We start from the raw sequence: 22748 nt of genomic DNA, 5'->3' as shown, positions 1-22748 counted from the left end.
CCAAAGCTTTATTTCTGAAAACACTTCTGTTAAATATTAGGTACTTAAGTAGTTGCAGCACTCATGTAATTTGCTGTGTTAAGTATTAAAGAGAAAGGACATCATAAAATCACAAAAATATGAGGCTTAGAAGGAAAAGTCCTTCTGTCCATTTTGCTACTCCAAGAATAATCAGTAAAAGAAGACAGACTAATCAAAGGACATTTTGCACGTTGTTGTTCTAAATGGGGGTGTTTTGAAACATTACCAACATTTATTTAGCAGGAAAAAAAGATCCTTTACTGGACAGAAAAGAATAAAATCAAGCAAGATTGATAGACACATAACAAACAGAAATATTCTTAGTAGATTATTCTGAGATATGAAATGATAGTATTAATTTCTGAAGGTTGCTCAAGCCTGTGTAAACTAATAGGACAATTCCCATTATATTCAGTGGACATTGGTCATCCATATTAAGGAACTCTGCTACTGCAAATAACTAGTACTACTTGATCCCAGGATTTTTAATTTGGAAAACATATTCACTTGCTCTAACATGAAACTTTGTTCAAACTTTGTAAAACTTTTAGAAAACTTTCTACTCTCAATTCATCATATTCCTAATAGCGATGTTTTCACAAAGGCTTTATCCATCAGTAAAGCAATTAGTAAAATTGCACTACATTGTTTTTCCCAATTCTGATAGAAAAAAAACCCTGTATGATTTAGGAGTAGCTTAGCTACTACTTTACTATACATATATACTATGGTTCTAAGATATATACCATAGAATTTAGTACAGAATATCTCATCTACAAGCCTTTTAATCACATTGTAGAACTTAAACATTCTATAAATTGTGACAAAGTACTTCTAGAAATGTTATTTTTCTATGAAGTTTTATAGTATGTTTCCATAAAGGAAACTGTAATTCAAAATGTTAAGTCACTTCGGTACAGTTGTCTATTCTTTATATGTCAGATTTTACCCCATGGCATGAATAACTAAAAAAGGAAGGAAGCAGATGCTGCTTGACATCAAAGGTAGGATTTTCCTTTCACACTAAACATCAAAAGTCCTCCTCTACTAGTGGAAGATGTTCGTGGTTTGGACAGAATGTCAGCTGAAATGGTTGCCATGAAACAATAGCAACAACAAAAACAGATCATGAATGTTCTTTTTATTACAAGTTATTTCACGTGTGCCATGTACTAAAAGCATTACACAGTAGTACTATCATCAATTATTATATTACATAGTGGTCCAGATATTCCCAGTAAGATTGGGACCCCATAGTGTTACGTGCTGTATAAACCATGAAGTAAAAGATGAGCTTGGCTCCAATGATTATTTTACAAGTGAAGGATTGTAAGACTAAGGGAAGATTTTTTTAGAGGTGGTAAGGAACCAAAAGATTCAGAGCCAGGAAGCTCCCAGTACATTGATGTAAAATAAGTAGATACCTAGATACCTTTAAAACTCTGGTCCATAGAGCAATATCCAGAGTTTCTAAAATGGTGCAGAGAGAGGTAGACTATTTATCACCCACAGTGGCCTAAAATTCTCTAAGCAACAGCCTAACCCAGAATACAAGATTCAACAGGTGAGACAGAAAGCAAGCAGACAGGAGCTGGAGTCTGTTGTGCAGGGATCACAGCATCTCAGCTGGAAGTGCACAGTGCTGGGTTATTTTTCTAGGAAAATTTCTACTTTGTTAAAACAAATGACAATGACTGTATAAAATGCATGAATAGTCTAAGCAGCAAGGACCAGAAACCAGTAGCTAAGATGTCTCGCCTTCTGATGTGCTGAGGGAAAGGTGGGAGGAAGGCAGTCATCTAAATTACATTGACCTATTTCTAAACTGGTTACGGTCAGCAGAGCTACCTGGAACACCCTCAGCATTTAGTTTGTCTTCCCTCCAGGTCTTAGCATGTCCCACCAACACCAAAGCCTTCCTTTCCTCACCCCCTTGATCTTCCCCCTTCTCTGTCGGTGCCAAGCTCTGTAGGTCGAAGCAAGCTGCTTCAGCAAGTCCTGTGCAAGAAGGAATTCTCCCTCACGCAATTCTAGAGGTTTGGGTTTGGTTTTTTGCACTGTCACAGCAGTGTACTATGACCAGAGAGGAAGGATTCTTCAGCTACCCTGCTCTCTCTTTGATCTTCATTTACTTATTCCTGGTTTCTCTCCAAGTGGGTAATAAGCAAGCAATTGCTACTTACCATGCTTTACAGTCAGTTTTACCTTCCAGCTCCTACAGTTTAAGTATTTAGACATCAAGCAGTCAAGGGGGGTCACTTGTTCGGTTATAAATACTTATGTGATTAGAATCATGCATTTTTGTTGGTGAAGGAGGGTATTTCAATTGGCTTTTAAATTGTAGGAGTTTATATTTACAAAATTGGAGTTCTGAGCCAAATTCAGGTTGATGTGATCCCCTTTAAAAGGCCATAAAAGCAAAGGAAAATCAAAAGCCCCTAGACAGTAATATTAAACCATAAAGTGCAGTTCGGTTTGCAGTGGTATTTTGAACTGGTTCGTTAGATTTATTTCATTACTGCACTAAGATGTTGCAGTTCACATAAATTATATGTTTGTTTTTGTTCCAGCACAGAAAGGTAACCAGCCAGTATTGCTTCCCTTCTGATAAAAAAAAAACCACTTTAAAAAGAACAAGCTGACCACCTGCTGAGACTGTATGCAGTTTCTTTGTATCCTGCTGAGTAATAAAAAGCAGGAGTATGGGAAATGTCAAGAGGTCAAAGTATAACTATGGGAAGCTTTGATACAGGCTAAATAAAAGACCAGTAAACAGTTTATTCCACTATTTTATTGGACTGTTTCAGTCTAAATTGATAGTGTTCTCTTCTTTCCTCTTTACTGGGAATGTAGTCTGTAAGTTGATGGCAAAGCTTGTTGTTAAGTTTCATTGTGGATTTCTCATTATTAGCAGTGGCAACTAAACAGTAGTTCAAACAATATCCTCAATTTCCCTGTTCTACCTACAATCCTGATGTGGTGCAGATAAAACTGCAAGAGTCACTCTGGAACACCTGCAGGACTGCTGGAGCAGAAGGTCTACAGAACTTTTTTCCCAGGATGAGCCTAATCTTTGAGCCATGTCTTCAATCTTATTACAGCAAATCATCATTCCTATTAATCTTCTCAGCATGCAACTTAATCAGGTTTCTCATACTGATAAGGCCATCACTACCTCCTTTATCCTTAGCTGCACAAAAATCCCAAGGAATTTGAAGTGGTCATTTCCCTTTTGCTTTTTTTTTTCCTCTCTCTGTTTTACTCTCCCTTTCAGATAAATATTTCTATCGACTGTATGTGCAAACTAACAAAGACAGACTACATATCTAATCGGACATGTTTATCAAGTAGAGCTTTTTGTGTTTTGTTTTCTGTGGGATGTTTGGATCTCAGAGAGAGTCATTAGATTTCTTTTAAGATATATACTGGGAGACCACACAAGCCTCAACAGCAGTTTGATTATATTATTGACATAAACTGTGGTCTTAGAGGTACACAGAAAATATGAGACCTGCCAAGTAACCCTATGGTCCACAGGAAATAACCTGCACAGGAAATAGTTTGGTTCAGTGAGAAGTTAAATAGCAAGTTCCCCGAAAGTCTAATGAGTGTCTATTGTAACTTAGATTAATGTTTCTCCACCCTTTCACATTAGTAATGCAAAATGGTAGGAATAAATGAACCCTGACTCTGTATATCATAAAAATAGGAATTTTCAAAAGCTATGGTACTAACAAAATTTCACCTCAGAAACTTGGAAAGATTGGAGTACTATGAAGCCACCACAAAAACTGTTGAAGCTTTTCTGTTTGTTTGTTTTTGTTTTGGAACTGCAGTAATATTTTATCACCTCATTACTTTTCTCTTTTCTTGTATTTCTCACTCTTTAAAGGGTCGCTAGTCACTGATGGGAAGCAATGATTTAGCCCAGAAAAATTATTTAATGCAGTATGTTTAAGCACCTAATAAGAAATAATCACAAGAAAAGAATATCAAGTTGACACATCTGAGACATTTTGCAATAGGCAAGAGCATATCACAGCTCTAAATATAATCCTGGCTCACCTTTGGGCAGATTTCCAAGTCTCTGAGCTTCAGGCATCTTTATCTCCTTGCTAGAAAGCTAGTATCAATATTCACTTACTAAAGTCCTGATCTTCCAAAATATTTAATTTGACTTTACATGAGTTCAAAGTTAGCAAGCGTTTTGTTCAACAGGGCCTGAAATCCCCGAATCTCTTAGGCATGACCCTGGCAGCTGAGCAGCATTCTCCCTCAGACAAGCACAATGCCTGTCAACAACTACGGGCCATAGACACTTTTTGGTCCTCTGGATGGTGAAAATGGGTGCCCAACCAGCAGGTGCTGGAATGAGGAGCTGATGATATTGGAAAGCTTTTAAAATTGAGAAGCGAAGCTATGGATGGTCCTCGTGTGAGAAGACTTACCTGCTTTTGAGAATGGGAGAATGAACTTTTGACTTTCACCTATCTCTTCCCCGCAGTAGCTAGCACCTTTATTCATTGTTCTTCTACCTCTATCTGTTTCCTAAGAATTTGGTCATTCTCGCTATGCCATGCTGCTTTGAATAAATATTCAGGAAGATAAACTCACCCAAACTAGGCCTGCAAATACTTGTGCCACTGTGATTGCACAAAAATAACCCTATGTGAACAGTTAAAATTAGAAAAGCAGAGAAGCCAAGAGAAGCATTTTGAGGTATGAAGCACCTGAAAACCTATGTTTATTAATAAATATCAGGCATTGCTTCTATGAATGTTCAGTGGAGCTGAATATATTTGGTAACCTACCCATCATTGTTAACATCAGATACTGCAACAGTGTACCCAAAATAAGACGCCATCTGGAAATAAAAAACAACAGATAGGCTTTCATATCAGATATAAATTTTTAAATTTTTTTTACTGATAATCCTCTTTGTTTCTATGGTCATTAATTCTAAAAAATATTTTATATATTCTTGAAACTATGTTAATGAAACTATATCCTCTAGAGAAGTAATATTTCATTACATAGTTGCTTGACATTACCTGTTCACCAGTGAAGTTCTGGATAAAGGTCAAGTCTGAAGAATTAATAATTGAGACCTGGTAACAGAAAAATATGGAAAGTTTGAAGCACACATGGAGATGCTACAGCATAACATCACTGCAAACCAATTTGACACATTGAAGGATGGTCCAAGTGGCCGAGAAAAATCAATTCTTTCATTTCACCACAGTTTTCCTGTAAGATCTTGAACAAATCACTAAGATTTTATGAGTCTCAGGTCCCACATGAATAAAATGGGCAAAAGACTATTTTCGTTCCTTACTGGACACTGTGAACAGCAGGAAATCACAGATTATCAGCTAATCAGTGACAACATTAGTACACATGAAAACATGAACTTAGAACATAAAGAAATATATGCATGCATACATACATATATATATACATACACACATATATATATATATATATATGACACACAGACACACCTTTTCTCTGAAAAATGGTATGAATAAGTTCCAGAGACACAAGGAGTTTTGGGTCCACAAAACTAGCAGATGTGTCTGTGGCTGGGATCTCTGTTTCCCAATCAGGTTAGTTCTGAAACTTTTTTTTCCTATGAGGTAAAAGATGTATCCACAACCATAGACTGTTTTCTTCCTTCACTTCTAACTGCATATCATGACTCTCTGCATCTGGTATTCAGTGTATACACTTAGAGAGCTGAAAATAAACACTGGGTATGAATAATCTGAACTTGGACTTCTCTCCACTGTGGACACAGCATTGCATATGAAATATGCTAACCTATGGGTAAGCTCAGGTCTGATAAAGCTCAGTGGGTATAGTGATACTAGTCACACTCCAAGTATGCTTGTAATTGGCTATTGAAAACAAACTTCAGAAAGGACTAAGTGCTTAATATTCAAAGCCCAAACTGGTAAGGCATTTCAACCCAGCCAGGTAAGCCTGAGGGTGAAAGTCAGTGGCAGTTTTCTCTGATTAGAAGGTTTGGGATCAAAGAGACAGAAAATATAATGTAGACTTTAATCTTCCAAATGGTCTGACTGCATTCTCACTATAAAAGGGATAGAATGTGGCTCCAGTACATACATAGCCAAAGTTCTGTGCTCCCCTCGGGACTCCAGCAACCAACTCTGAAAAGATAAATGATCAGCAGTGAACTGGTTATGCTGTCATCTGAGTGGTGCATGCAACATGCATCCCACACCACTTAAATTCTTCCTTGACATATAACCCTTAGGAATTTGGGTTTTTATCTTATCAGAAACACCTGCAAATCACTTCAAGACATTAATTCATAAGATTTTAACATTCATTCAGTGCATCTAGTTGCATGAAATATTACATCTTAACTGTTGAATAGACTCATCCAGAAATCTCTTTCTGCTGAGCATTACTTAGCATAGCACAGTGTAATAAAGCTCTAAGTACAATTCAGCTTGTTACCTGACAGCTGTGGATTGATGGAACCAGAATTGGTTGTGGCATCACACACTACAGTACAGAAGTTAAACACAATTGTCCTTACAAATAACCCTTTTCTTTCTCATCTGTTACTTGGCTTGATGCCATGAAAGTGTTTTGACAAGTTCTGCACAGGCTATCTGAAAGCATTACAAGGAATTTTTTTGTGAGCGGCATTGGGGGAATCCATTGAACAAGAATACGAAACATTGGACCTAGCTGCATTCTAGGATATAATTCTGCTCAATGGTGAAATCTTAAACAACTAGTGGAAAAAATGGGAAAAAAAGAAGAAAGGAGCAAAGTTACAGCCTGCAGTCTTATTGTATAAACCTTCCCTCATTAGGATATCCACATCAGAAGACAGCAGCAGGAACTTCAGATACCAAAGCACCTCAGACACCTGCTTGTATTGACCTAGCATTCCTCTGTTCTTCTCTGGGTTTATATACTCCACTGTGGTTGATTGTGTTTGGTCAAGGGGAGATGGAAGTAGTAATGAAGGATTGAACAGGACACAAGATGATTCCCAGGTCAGCCAACAATGCAATTCTTTGTGCCAATCATTCACAGGACTTACTGATTCAAGAACCATCCATTATAAAAATGTGAGTATGCATTAAAAAAAAAATAATATATAGGTGGCTGCAGCCTTCCATTACCAGGAATGCATCTTTTTTTCCACATTATAGCACTCAGCTCAAAATTTTCATTTTTTTTTTTTTTTTAAGCCAGAATGGCACAGGACAGGAAATTAAGTTTACAGGGATTAAGCAGCAGCAGTTCTGGGGAACGGGGTTCATTTCTAGAAATGTACTATGTCTCTATTGGCTTTGTGAGTCTGGACCATGGAGCTGTTCACCCCCTCAAGAATGATACCCCTTAAGCAATACTTCCTGACAGACTGTCAGCCTTACACAAGAAACATAGCTCCTAAGGTATGAAACACCAGGGATCACAGATATTTTCAGGTAACTATATGTTTTAAAATCTTGTACAATTTCAGAACACCTGAAAATACCTAAATCATGGACAAATTTCTATTTATAACTGATTATTTTCAACATACTCTACCAAACAGACAGCTGTGACAGGAGGTTTTCTTCTACAGTGGATTCAACTTGCAGAGACATAGAAAAACTAGTGTTCTATTTCTAACACACCCACAAAATTTACTGTACAACTTAAAAATCAGAGAACATTCAGCTTGGTTTTAGTTCTCCTGCCACAGCACTTTGTGCTATGAGTTCAGCACATCAACTAAGTGAAGTTTAAGTCTTGTTGGTATTTAGTTAAAGCCACAGTGGTGTTCCAGGAACTATTGCTGCTAAACCTAGGCCCTGCAGGATGGATTACTCTAACTTTGTCCCTAGAGAATTACAGAACTATGTTACTGGAGCTGCCACCTTCCAGGGCAGTTTTTCCTGGCCATGTGAAACTAATAAATATCATGTGTCACCTTTTGCCAGAGGGAACAACTTGAACCTCAGTGTTTGAGTTGAATTCTAAGTTATGTAATGACATTTTTCTAATTTAAAAAAAATTTATCATTTTAGTCAAAACCTGTTCCTCAGTGCATGTTGCTCTACTTTATCAAATCATGAATGTAGTGTCCTAAAAGGTGGTGTTTTACAGATCATGAAATATTTCAGGTGAAGGTTTCACAGTGATGATGTTTTTAAGCAATGCTATTAATCTGTGAGATGTCTGGTTCTCTGTGGATGACAGTTGCTGTCTAAATTATTCTAAATATGTCCTGTATCAAACTTACTTGATCCAGGCAAGAACCATTACAAATCTGAGGCATGAGTCTATATTTGGACATTTACATTCATGTGCATTCAGCTTTTTCTAATTCACGGGACTAATTGAACACCTCATCTTCCTGTAGAATGTTTTCTCTCACTCTAAGCCCAGGTTTTAATAAAAGGAATTAAATTCAACTGTCTCCTGCTATTAAATATAAGGCTTGGGGCAGGAGCAAAAGCACAGGGAACTTGTTCTTACTGCATTATGCCTGTGCAGGAAAATATAATGTATGAAAAGGGTCAGCTAATGAACTGCCCCAGGCACCCCACCTTTAAGGCACATGAACTGGAACTAGGGAAACTTTTATAGAGACAAGAGCTGCTTTCACCAACAAGAGCTAGCATGCCAGTGTAGACACCTGTCTTTGTCCAGAAGCAGCTGAATGTTATCTCCTAACCTGGACTGTGATGTTTATGTGTCAGTCAGAAGTGCGCTTTCAGCACACACAGACATTTCCAAGCCACATTGCATCTGGATAGCCAGATGCTGAGGCCCAGCAGCCTCTATGCAGGTGAGTAACTTGAGTATGGACCAACACTGTACAGGACTGCACTGATGGCTCCACTTGTTACTACTGGTCACCAAACTGGCTAAATTAAGTGAGCCCGGATGGCTCCACCTACCATGTTGTCACAACTTTAACTGCTGAACAAATGCGTGGGCACGATACCATAACAACAGATTCAGACCTTCTAAGGAAATATTTGCCTCTGAGAATGCTGGGTACAGATAGCTTAAGTCTCACCAGTGTTTCAAATGCATAAAAGGTATGTTCCTGCATAGAGACCCCATATGAGGAATTTAATAGGTGCACAGCCATACGGTTTCCATTCAAGTATATAGCTTCTTACCTTGCTCAGAATCCCCAGTAAATTCCCCAGCAGCCACAGAGTATCCTGTTTACAGATAAATTACAAGCAATACAACTTGATAAACTATTTCTTTCAAAAAATATGCAAGGACAACCAGATTTGTCTGTTCATCTGATCATCAGAATGCAAATTTTCTAACATTAGTATATTAAAACTCTGTAGAAAAAAGGAAAATTGTTTATCACATTATTATGACTAAATTAACTGTAGGTCTGAATGTATAATAAATCTAGCCCTTTTCTCCAAAAATGAGCTTCTAAACCATTAATACTTAATAATTTATCTGAAAAAACAGCAGGTACTATGATGGTTTGCCCTAACAGGTATTTACACAATTTAGGTCTTCATTACTGTACTGTAATGTCTGAGTATCCTGTTTTAGCTCTATATGGAAGACAGATTTCCAAAGATGCAGTTAAGTACCTCCTGGAGGTTTAGTAAACCTGTGAGATAATTGCTGTTGACAGAGTAAAGACTTTTGGATTGTATCAGGCACTGTAATTTCAAATCTATGGGCAGAGATGAAAGGATGCATCTTTGCCTTCAAATTCCACTGCATCTTTTCTATAATTATGTAAGAAAAAACACTCTTACACGCAGAGACATGTGACTATCATGCAAATTCTTAGAGATCAATACTAATAAAAGGTACACAAAGAGCTTTTTTTTTATTTATTACATAATATCTTCAAACTGACTTTTGTTATTGCTTGCTTCAATTGTATCTTTTAAATACTAGTGAGAATAAATTGGGTATTTTTGCAATACTGTACAAAATACTCTAGAACTAAATTTTCTTTTATCTATTAAAAATTTAAATAGTCTTCAATTACTTTAAATTCAATCCATCATCTTGGAATGAAGAAAGATATAAATGGGAAAAATTTGTATTTCTGCTTAATTATTTAAGATCAAATAATAAGAACCCTAATGAGCCATTTAAGATCTCTACCTTCAAACCCTGTTGCTGTGCATAATTTTAAGAATGTTCATAATCCCACTGAAGTAACAGCAAACTACTGATCTGCAGTTGTGCTTACGGCAAAACATGTTTAAATCCTCTCAAAAGCAGGAGATTAGTAACTTAGGGCTTGTTTTCACATTTATATAAGACCCATGCTTTTAGAAATATTGCTAACTGACATAGAGCTTAGCTTACCCATGTAATTGTCATCATACGAGGGTGGTGCCACTCCTGTTTGCTTCTCTCGTGCCAATTTCCTCAGAATATCCTTGAAGGAATAATTTGCAATGATATCCGCAATACTTGCAGTGATTACCTGACCTGGATTCAAACAACTTCATAAACAAAAGGGACATAAAGGAGAGCCACTTTCTACAACACAGGGCTAGCACAACATCAGAGCTGAAGGGATAATATAGCACAGATGCAAAGAGCAGACATCTTCTCTCAATCTTTCTCCATTATTATCCTGAAAGTCTCAAGAGTACACATAAATCAACAAAACAAGGCTTTGAGACTCTATTGAACCGCAACAAAAACATCTCCAGACCCATTTCAAGGTGCTGATTTAAACTAGTCAAGCATTTTCAGGCTCAGCTACCTTTTCATGCTGTACAGTACAAATGTAGTTGACCAGTGGAAGTAATTTCTCAACGGACAATTCAAAGCTATGAATTCCCTACCATAATCAACTAGATCTTCCTCCTTTAACAGCAATGTAAAAACACACATCAATGAAGCTGACAACAGGGAAGTTGGTAGGCAGAATCTGGGAATCAGCTATATCATACATGTCAAAACAAGTTAAAAGAAAAATACCCTTTTAACCCTTTACCAAAACCATTTCAGGTTTTACCTACATGAGAAACTACATCTTGGAAACTACAGTGATGCCACAAACGAACCAAAAATACATGCAGATAGCAATAAAAGGTTGTGTTCAGAAACAAATAGTGACAAAAACTTTGAAAATATTACATTTGCTGTACAAATATTAGCTATTATTAAAATTGCAGTATTTCTAGGGAAAAAGTCAGCTTATTAATTAAATGACAAATGTGCTAAAATGCCAACATAAAAATCATTTCTGTTTGTTTCACTTCCTAAATAACCTACATCCTGAAATTTCCCCTGGCTTATTTTTACTCTCAGTTGTTTGTTAAGCAATTCTTCTGATTTATATTTATTGAAAGTAAGACCAGAGACTGGTTATCTTAAACTGAGAAAACAATGAAAGTCTAGAACAACATTTTCCACAATATTTTCTGCTTCACTTCTTAGATCAAGTTAACCAGCCAGATGAACATACCTTGCCAATAAAAACTACCAGGCCCGCCTACTATCAGGTCTCCATTCTACAAAAAGCAGAATTGAATAAAATTACACAACAAAAGAACACAACAAAATCAAGCATGCATGGAAAAAACAATTTAAATGACCAAAAGAATATCAGAATCATGATAAAGGAGAATAGCCCTGTTCAAGGAAAGGATGTAGGTGCATGGATGTGCAGGAAAATCCACAGTTAAATAAAGTTAAGATTACGCTATGCATCTTCACTTGAATGAAAGCCATAATTTTTTTAGCACTAACAGCATTCTAAAAATTCCTGATTATTTGTAACAAAACAAAGTCAGCATAAAAGGGTCTTCACATTCAATGAAGCAACAGTAATGCTTTACAGAGAAATATACTTGTCTGCCCTACAATTAGGTCTTTACTCCTCAGCTATTAATAATGTGAATAACAATGTAGCTGCAGAACACTGAAAACAATGGCAATGATCAAAGTTATGTGAGATCCTGGTGCTGTAATAATGGCACAAACAGTAACTAACAATAGTTGCAAAGTTTATTCTTTGGCCTACAATGTTGTTTCTGGACCCTCTTGGCTTATAAGAACAACTAGCTGTTTCCCTTAAGCACTTTGACTTTCACCTCCATAAGAGAACAGTCTTACCCAATGACTAGTCTGCCTCCAAAAGCATCCTTATACAAGCTATTTTAACCTTTAAAAACTAGCTGGTGCCTGCCCATTATTTCCTGAAAGTCAGGTCTCTGGAAAGCATCATAAGTGGGACACACTGAGATAGAAGCACATACAAATTTTTGCCTAATTATCTATTAAAACAGACTGAGCAGAGTCAGATTGGAGTGCTGCAAAGAGATCAACAGGTGCTGACTGCAGTATTTCTTTTATTAATGAAACCAGAAAGTTCGAAGCTTGCAAAGGAGGAAAGAGCTTGCAACAACTTCATGAAACTTTCCATACGAAACAGCATGGCGATAAACTTTTGATCACTGAGACAGTGCTTGAGCACTAGGGATATATTAGAATTACCTTTGGTCAAAGTATTTCAGAAGCAGAATCTCACCTTGTAAAAATCTAAGCTGAAACCTGCTTGACAAAAGCCTTGTCCTTCAGGATCTGCATTGCCTGCAATTATGAAGGTAGAAGCATTTTATTGATTTCACAGTGCATGTGGAAGACAGCTTACACACCCCTGGAGCTGTAAGGCTGTAAATACAAAACTACCAGAATATGTGAAAAGAGGTGTATTTTTTTTCAGAAGAGGCAGAGCAAATCAAGACCTTCTACAGGACCCTGAATATGCAGCCCCCTTGTGAAGATTTTGAAAAACAGGACCACTTACTTGGAACTTTCTCCTCTCACTGCCAAGGAAGAACCTTTGCAACAACTACCAGGGATTCAGTTTGAATTTGGCTGGAGATACAGAAGTAAACAACTTAACAAGAAATCCTAGAATGGTGACCACAGTCTGCTCTGCCATAAACACAAAAATAAGTGTTCACTAAGGCATTCTCAAAAAATGTTGACATAGTGGATGCATCAGCATGGGTCAATGTTCAGACAACATCCTGGTTATCTGTACCATGGCAAGGGAAAGGGGCACATGTCCTTCACAAGGGCCAGCCCTTTAATTGACACACACTTGCTCAATGAGGACTGAAGTGTAATGTAATTTTGGATGCACATTTGTACATGCAAAAACATCCTTCCTGCTTTTGTTCATTTTTATTTCTAGTCTCCAAATCATTATATAATTGTACAAAGTGTATTGGCATGCATTTTAGGGCTTTCCTATGAGTGCTGGAGCTCTGGAAGCCTGCAGGATTGGGAAAACGAGAGCAGGAATGGCCACTTGAACTCTTTCTTCAAATGGCATAAGCCTTTGGCAAAGCCCCAGTGAGACATCGGAATTACATGAAGCAGATCTCATGGTCACCATTTCTTACAGATTCAGCTTCTTTCTGTACCTGTCCATCCAGGGACAAGGATTAGGCTTTAAAAGAAAGACTTGGCAGCACAACTCAGTTTAGAGCTATACTACAATGTGAGAAAAGGAAAGCCACAGAGTAACACTGAATGTACATGAAAATATCTTATGTTGCTATAGGTGTGCAGATTTTCTGGTAGACCATGAAAAGCATTATTGGGCTACATTATCACACACCTGTCAGATGTCAGGAAAATCCAGCTACATGATTTGATGCTGCCTCTAGCTTTTCACAGGCAAGAGACCGTTTAATTATGTGAAGTAAGTGTCTACTTTTTCTGTAAAATGCCTGTTACTTTCTTGGCAAAATAATCCATGAGAAACTCAAAGCTAGGAGCACAGTTTGCACTAGAGGAACAGTTAAAAGGTGTATTTTGAAATTAGCCCATGTGCACATGGCAAGAATGCTAGCTGCAGTAGCAGGGTCTCTGTAGAAGGGGTATCGTGACAAGGAACTACATTCAGACTTCTCGTGCTACTGGCTAGCATATACAACTTGAAACAGCCACCCATCTCAGCTAAACTGAACAACATCATAGCTTTGCTGTGAGGGTTTCCCCCGGAAGGCATAGGTAAGCCCATCATATTTGCTATCTTACACACATTACCTTTAGAAAAGTACCTGAAAGAACAATTATATCATCTGTGAGTGCAGAAACTGCTGTACACCCAGCCCAGTCCAAAGGTCAGTAAAGTCACTGGATACTTATATTAATTTTAATAATTTAGAGCACTGAGGTAATTAGAGTATTAATAATCACCATAAACCCTTAGACATAGGAAGCTGAACTGGATGAATAACTGATTTAATCCAATGTGTGGCATTTTATGGAGACTTCTAGGTAACTGAACTTGGTTCTAAATATACGTGTGCTGTTTTTCCCTATTCCCCAAGAAATAAGGCCAAGAGATTGCTACCACATCCTGAAAACAGCACGGAGAAGAGTGTGGAACAGCAGTGCTAATGTGCACAGCTTTCTTCCATGCTGGAAGTCTTTCATAAATGAGCTATTGTGGGTGATATTGGCGTGAATGGTGATACAGGCTTGTATGTGTTTGTGCAGGGTCTGGTCTTCAGATGGTGATCCTGTGATGAGAGATTTATACTCGGAATGAGCATGAGTAATTGGTTTAAAATGCTGTCTGGTTCTTATCTAGATCTGTTTGCTACATTTTAAAGCCACTTAAATTGAACCAATTACATCTTATCACTATAACTGTATAAGCTTAATTTACTTAATTTCTCCTCTTTCAATTATACAAAAAAAGCATCCAATGCAGGCATATAATTTAGTGTCGATTTTTCTTTAAACCCTCATCCAATGCAATAATGTCATATAGTAATCTTCATTCAACCAAGACTGCGTGAAGACTGAAAGTATGAAAACACTGAGTGCAGTATCAATTCCTCCCACACCAGATTGTTCCTATTAATACTTACTGTTGCGACAAGGTGAATATTCAGCATAGGCACTGAAGTTCTGAATTGCTACATAGCAGGTGCCAACAGGGTCCTTCTCAGGGCTATCTTTAAGGGTTCTCCAATGATATAAGGGAGCACAAGCCTATCAAAACAGAAATGATGTCACACGTGCCTTTCACACACTCATGCATCTGGCAAAGGTAGTTTTTAAGAATGTGCAAGGATTCTCTCTGGTATTGTATCATTCATGTAGCAATGATCATAACATATTGACAGAAGAAAATGCACAACCACTGCTTCTTATAATTTCATTATAACCTGAAAGGCATAGTCTGATCTTTCACTTATAGCCCTTAGCAGGTGAAATCTGTCAGGGACTACAACTCACATTTAAGTATATGTTAGAAATACCCTCTAAGTCTGCTTCACAAGTAATATGTTTGCTCTGTAACTGCTCACTCCACAGGACTTGATCCCACAGTTTAAGATATAGATCACATACATGCAACTGAAGACATTCTTACTTCTGTCTCGATATGTCTTAAGATAATGGCCATTGCAGTAGAACTGCTATGATTCTATTCAGCAGAAGGAGATTTGTCAGTGTTGTATCATATTGTCTATCACAATCATCAGATTGTCTGCCAGGTTTTTGCTAAACAAATTTTGGCTAGTGAACTAATATTTAATCATCTGTGTTACGGTAGTGGTGTTACAAACATGACAGTGTAAGGATAAAAGACATACAAGTTGTGTAGAGAGAGATTATCTCTTTTGAAAGCAATTCAAGTAATTGGAAAAATAGAAAAGATAAGCTGTCAGGTATGCAAGTCATTCTTCAGGGGTTCCTGTGCCCTAAAACTTTTCAATTGGCTGAAGGGGAGAAGACACCACCTCTCCCTACAACCTTGCCTCTGTAAGATACAAACAAATCCTCCATTCATGTCCTACAATGTCTTACTTTGCCAATCAGAAACCTGTCTACCTCTGGCAAGCATTGTTATTATTCACATTACTGTACAAGCCTTAGTTCTGCAATCAGTTCCAGCTAGATGAACCACTGTGCTACTCAGAGTTTAAGATAAAAGTCAGAGCTTCTGGAACTATGGTTTAAGGACCAGGGACTCTTAACATGCTACTGCCTAGAAGACCTTACAGATTAAAACATACCAGAGAGCAAAACCAGAGTACAGCAAGAGGAATATGTGTCCTGTGAGGGTGATTTTAGGTACATTTGACATCGAGCAAAACAGATTGAAACAAGTATTATACATAATCATAAAAGTTAACCTAATGCAGTTTACTATCACATTTGTAGTTTAAAAAAAATTTCTGACAGCTAGATTACATTTTCTTTTCCTCTCCTTTCAGTCTACAAAGCTTAAAAGACAAAGTTTTCTAGCTTCAATGTTCAAGTTTTTGCCTGAAAAGTGTTGACTATATCTCTGTTTCAGAAAGCCTGAGAAGAGTTATCAGAAGCAAACCAAAGTTTGGTCAGTACAGACATAGCACATCAGTCGTGATGAGGTTTTATGCTCATTTGCTTAAGATTCAGCAAACGGTGGTAAAGAACAATTCTATTCCAGTTTGTGAACTGTTGTTTAGTAGAGTACATAAAATGAAAAATTTTCAGCTATTTTTAGAATTTTTACATTGACAATTCAGAAAAGTGATATAATATTTATTCTTACAAATACTTTCTCTGTGTAATTAACTTTTAAACAGAAAGTGCATGTACAAAAGAGTGGTACATGAAGGCACTAAACAGGAATTTTGAGAGCTGATAACACTGACACAAGTGACAGAGAATTAACGGTATATGCTAGCTCTGTAACAGAACAGGGTGATGTTTTATTCATTACCTGTTTCATGTCAAAATCCTTCTCTAGGTTAATCACAAGGCATACTATTTAAGGGAAGCATTTCCATTAGATAATTCTTCCATTATGACTCCTTAAGTAATAATTGGAAGTTTTAAGCAAATCCCAAGATATGAATTATTGCTTTGCAATCGTAAAAACTAATAAAACTAATGACCAAACTAATTATTCTTATTACAATTATTTCAGCGACATTTTCAATGTAAACCTTAGTGCATAAATTGTAAATACAAAATGTCTGTGTATAAGCAGCATCACCACTACTTTACTCAGCAATAAAAGTACTTGCCCCCTGCTGGGGTACTCTATCAACACAGGTAAAATGTTCAGTGAAACTGGAAAACAAACATTGCACTTTGACAGCAATCTTGATTTGGAGCTTTTTTGTTATGACTTTTTTGCAGCTGTTTTACCACAACTATGACATAGTTGTTCAAAACAATGTAAATGTGACAAAAGAGGTCAGTGCTTTCTCTTACTAATTGATCTTCAGCACAGGCTGTCATTACATTCTCTGTTTAACATTTCAAGTAAAGCTTCATAATACAAAACATTTTATAGCATCTAGCTATCAGTACTGTGTATCTCTAAAATACGTCCATTATCTGTTTTAAAAAAAATCATCATTCACTTCCATAACAATGTGGCATTCTGCTATTTTCACATGGCAGTGGGATCATCTTTACTTGATCAGTTCAATCTGATTTTATAGACTGCTTTCACTTTCTGAGTTATATACATCATCTGTTTTATAATTCATGCATAATCATAGAGTTGTTTCCATAACCTACACATAGAGAGCTATTAAAGATATACGTTTGAGAAAAATACACATTATCTCTAAATGAATACCAAATGCATAAGACTTACCACAACTTTTTCTTTATGAGCTTTGACTGTTGCCCCAAACCACTGATTTGTCTTAAACTCAATAGGTTCCCTGGTGCCATTGACTTTAATTTTCCTGTTGTCTGACAAAGAAAGAAGCAGTATGTTGACAGCTTATTTTAAAAAGTATTATCCTGTGAATTACAGATAAAAGTGAACAGATTAATAGATATATTACATTGCATCCACTGTCATCATCCTACCAGCTTAATAGGAAATGGATGTTCTAGCATCATTTAAGCTTTTCACTGGTCAGTGGAAACCAGCTTAAATTCACTTAAACTTCAGAAAAAAATTAAAAGGACTGGAAGAAGAAACTCAGTGTTTCCCCTTGCCAAAAAAAAATGTTTACCTGGAATTTATGATGAAGAATGAACAAGAATCTACAAAAATAAGTGAAAATTCCTAAAAAGTTTTCTCATACGTGACAGAAACTTTCCATGTAAAAAGCATGTTCCATAATTAGTTTTTGTCAAACAAATGACATTTCTCAGTATGCTTATGCAAAGACCAACACTGCAGAAAGCAAAGGACTTAGTTTTTAACAGAATTACATGTGTACACACTGTCACAAGAGACAGCTTCTTAATGTTGCTTTATATACACTCTTGCAGATGTCAGCATAAGAGAAGCCATCTGGGCAAAGACTCAGGCCAATTACAATGCATTTCAGGTTTTAATAAAAAGCAGACAACCCTTCCTTTCACCCTCAGTTCTCTGAAGTAAACTGATTTCCCATATGTCCATGAGCTATGCTCTTCCCTTACCAGTCATTCCTAATGAACTTCTCAATTTATACATAAGCAGGGCATTACTCCTTCCCCCTTGTGTCTGCATTCCCTTATGTTTGTTTCTGGTTCCTATCAGGAGGCATTGCACAAGAATCAAACCTTTTTATTCATGCTAAGTGAAAATAAAACTATATACTGTCTACCTTGGAATGTAGAAAAAAATGTAATGTTAGATTATATTCTATGGATTTACATACATTTTTTAAAAACTGAGGAAAAATGCAGCCAATGCTTTAAAAAGCCAGCACTTCCTGGGATTTACCTGACAGGAATAGAGACACCTGAATGCTTTTCTAGGAGGTTGGATCACCTGTAACTTCAGCTCGTGGTAACCTCATAAATGTTACACATATAAACTGAATTAGAAAGAAAAAGGCATTACATTTGGAGAACAAGGGTATTCTATCTCTCTATTTTTTCTAACAAACTTAAAGGAAAGTTGAATGAGAATGAATCTGTGAAAGTTTGAAGGTCTCTGAGAAACATCTTTTTCCATACAAATATTTGTTTCTGTGCTGCGCCAATTACAAAAGCTATTATGGAAATCCCTGCTTAGAGAGATAAGAGAAAGAAATTTCAGGAATATTTAGATCTTAAAAATTCATGAAGAGCAATTTAAAAGCACTCTAAAAATATTTGTTTTAAAAATACATTTTATTTAAGTTAGGCCTAAACTTTAAGAGTGTTGTAGACAGCTACTTTGACACACTGCACTGTAGGAGCTGCCAGCTTCTACCTAGTTACTGGCAACATTACTTATGATTATATTTTCCAATGAAGTCAGACCCTTTCAAACTTTAAAGGTTTCTTTTTTTCTTTTTTTAATGCTTCAGCAGATCTGATCATGATCAATGTCCACAGATGAGGTCCTGAAGCTTTTGAAGCTTCAAAATCAGCCATGGTCAGCTTACAATAGCCAATGCTAGCCTGGCTCTGAGGATGCTCAAGACCAATACTCTATCTTAAAAAGAGCTTACATTTTAAATCAAAACAGCATATTTCTCTACTGGCAAAGTATACTAAAATTTGAAAAGAAGTTAGTTTTTAAAACTGGTACAACTGTTTGCAGGATTTGTAAAAACCATAGCTGAATTTACCAGTAAATCTGCAAGAACTGTATGCACCCACCCACCCACCCTGCTTAGTAGCATCTGGTATAGTGTGAATCCTTCATGTGGCATGGGATTTTCATTACAAAATAATCAGTAAAATATCACAGACACAAAAATTAATAAACAGCTTTTTTCCCTAGATAAATCTCTTTTGACAGAAATTCTCTAATCACCTTTGTTCAGGATCCTTGCTGGAGCTATGGAGTCATAATCCCAGTATCTGAGGTTGTGCCTTAAAATACAGTTTAATCTTTTTTGTATAACAACTAATCAGTATTTCAGATTGCTGTGAACCAGCTACTGCTTCCCCTATAACTTTATCTGAATGAAGCTATATACACAACTAACTTGTCTGAATACACATGGACTGTTATTACCGTACCCTGATAGTATTCAATTAGACAACAAGGCTCTGAATGAAGCCACTGTAAATGTCCATTTCTGAGCTAGTCATCCACTTACAACTGAGGACATGATCTAGGGCACAGTTCTTCTCCTCCTAAAGCAAACATCTGAGAAGGTCAGAAGAACCATGGCCTAAAAGTACTTTATTTTTTTTTTTTTACCAATTGTAAATAGCCACAGATGACCAGCTTAGACCAGACGCAGATGAAAACTATTCATTTACTCAGATAAATCCCTATCCAGTTTGAAAAAAAAAGTTGTTATTTCTGTCTTTGGTACTTCCCTCAAAACTGTGTTATCTACATGTTTCAAAAAATAACTTGTCTGTATCCTGACAACACCCTTATATGACAGAGAAATATCCCTCCTTGTGTTATTTATGGAAATCTGAGGCCCACAGGCTATGTCTATATTGTACCTTACCCATAGGCTAAGCTATATTTCCGTGAGCAGCAAAAACTTGGCTTGAATTCAGGTTGTATTCAGACGTCATCTCCTCTTCTGGAAGAGAATGCCTGGCCCCTTTTAGGAAAGAGTCCAGGCTATCTTGTATCATGATACGTGACACTAGTGCAAGGAGAGCTAGAATATAAGGCAGCAGCTGGGCTGGGCACACAACGTCTGAGCCTGTCCACAGAGCGGTCCAGGGAGTGCCTGAGTACCAGCTGGATTGCTTCAGGGCCAGCCCAGGAGCTGTTCCAGATGGTCAACAGTCTGGATGACTCGCAAATTTGGCTTGAAACTCAGCCCTGGCGTCACTCTTAATTGTAACTGCCTAAGACTGTATTGCAGGCTAAGGCCCAGACAATCAGGAGTATGCAAAGAGCAGAGAGATGTATAAGTATAAATTTAGGTGCAAGGACATACTTAAACTGCATTTCATCAACCCAAAAGCATCTCATTTTCTGCTGCAGGAACCAAGACTCCTATATGCTGGTACTGCCCCACAATCCAGCTGCAGAAGCAGCTCTGGAGATGGTGAAACATGATTTTCCAAGTCAGTGTTCCTTCACCCAGTCTTTTAGACTCGAGGTACCTAGGGGCTACCAAAGGGAAAAAAGCCCCTTAAATTGCCAAAGCAGGAGTGGGACAAGTAGAAGAATTTGAATCCAGACAGTAAAATGCAAACTTACGTAAGAACAACAGTGCAGAGATCCTTTTTTAGGAATTAAAGCCTGAACCTGGAGCAAGTGTTAATGCAAATCCAGCATTTGCACACATTACACTAAATTTGGCACTTTCTATGGGGATTGGTCTCCTCATAGTCACTGTGTCAGCACATTATAAACTGTTTAACAGGCATGAATCAAACATTACTCTTACAAATATTTATTTGTTGTAGTAATCAGGATCTGCATAAGAAACATGTATTTGCAAACACTGACAGTGGTTCATTGTGGTTCACTGAAAACTAGAAGTAAAAAATGCAGCATCTGTTATAATTTGAAGATACTCAAATGAACAAAAGCAAATAAAAATATTTTAATCAAACTTAACACAGGAAAACAATGCTTCTAATCAAAGCAACAAATGCAGCTATGTAATAAAACTGCAACTGTTTCAGTTAAGTTCTCACCCTTCAGGAACTTTGAAAAGTGTTATCTTTACTTGCTCTGTGTGTGTTTGCCTGTATGTACTAGATAAACAAAGATAGCCATTAACCAAGCATCTACAGCAGGCTCTGTTACACTCTGCCCTCTAATCTGTACCTACTCAGACTACATCCAGGATGGCAAATCCCTTTCAAATGCCTGTTTTGAGATATATGTCTGTGTGTGTATCTCTGCACATCCATATGTATAAATAAATACAGAGAATATAAAATGTAATATATATATTTCATATACTTATACATAATTATATGTATGCATACATATAAATAAATACAGAGAACATAAAATTTAATAGATATATATTTCATATATTTATACATAATTATATGTACACAGGGTAAAGGTGAATAATCACCTCAACCTATCCATATTTATACAAAATGGGAATACAAACATATAAAACCTGCAAACATTTAGATTTATATAAATATATATAGGTCAGGGAAAGTAAATATCCCCCTCACATGGGGACAACACCTGGAATGCTATGTACAGTTTTGAGACACCAGTACAAGACTTCCGGGTGTTTGGCCTGAAGAAGAGAAAGCAAAGGAGGATCTATTTGCACTTCATCCAGTGTTCAATAAGTAGAGAGAAGAGAGCGCCAAACTCCCATTTGAGGTATGCAGCAAAAGGAAAAGAGGCAACAGACACAAGTTGTAGCAAGGGAATTTCTGATTAGATATAAAGAAAATACTCTTCACGGTGAGGGTGATTAAGCACTGGAACAGATTCCCCAGAGAGTCTGTGGCATCTCCATCCTTGGATAGTTTCAGAACTTGGCTACACAAGGCTCTGAGCAATCTAATTTAACTTTGAAATCAGCCCTGCTGCATCATTAGGGTCCTGCCTTACAGGAGGGAAGAGAGAGGTAAGGGTTCGTACTGGCATACATGGTCCCATATTCTAGAAGTGAGGGAAGAGAGGGGATCCTGTCAACCCTATCACCATGGCAGAGTGATATTTTTTTGGTATCACTATCATAAAAGATTCCAATCATACCACCCATTACTAAGCAAAGGTAAGTCAGTAACATTCAGAGTCATTGATATTAGAACCTCAACAGAGAGACAGAATACAAATGCGAAGCTAAAGACTATGATCTAGGGAACCAAGCCAAGCAATTGCCTTCAATATTAATGCTGGGGAAAAAAAGGACTCCATAGTGTTT

At 37.0% G+C, this 22748-nt stretch overlaps 1 protein-coding gene across 3 annotated transcripts in view; it reads right to left on the bottom strand.

The window, feature by feature from the left end:
• Nucleotides 1–22748, bottom strand: part of ITGA8 (integrin subunit alpha 8) — a 125347-nt gene that overhangs the window by 95457 nt on the left and 7142 nt on the right. For all 3 annotated transcript variants that reach the window (XR_012653226.1, XM_075048476.1, XM_075048482.1), the window contains exons 3-11: nucleotides 17639–17739; nucleotides 14907–15030; nucleotides 12542–12603; nucleotides 11477–11522; nucleotides 10363–10488; nucleotides 9183–9227; nucleotides 6148–6191; nucleotides 5073–5129; nucleotides 4833–4885 (exon numbers count right to left, since the gene is read on the bottom strand). Coding sequence is in view for 2 of the 3 variants with exons in the window: in XM_075048476.1 (XP_074904577.1) it covers nucleotides 4833–4885; nucleotides 5073–5129; nucleotides 6148–6191; nucleotides 9183–9227; nucleotides 10363–10488; nucleotides 11477–11522; nucleotides 12542–12603; nucleotides 14907–15030; nucleotides 17639–17739 (658 nt within the window). In the remaining variant the exon portion in view is untranslated. The remainder of the gene's footprint in view (nucleotides 1–4832; nucleotides 4886–5072; nucleotides 5130–6147; nucleotides 6192–9182; nucleotides 9228–10362; nucleotides 10489–11476; nucleotides 11523–12541; nucleotides 12604–14906; nucleotides 15031–17638; nucleotides 17740–22748) is intronic.

This window comes from Buteo buteo, chromosome 2 (genome assembly GCF_964188355.1).
Source record: "Buteo buteo chromosome 2, bButBut1.hap1.1, whole genome shotgun sequence".
Taxonomy (NCBI): domain Eukaryota; kingdom Metazoa; phylum Chordata; class Aves; order Accipitriformes; family Accipitridae; genus Buteo; species Buteo buteo.
This window is presented reverse-complemented; position numbering and strand designations above follow the sequence as displayed.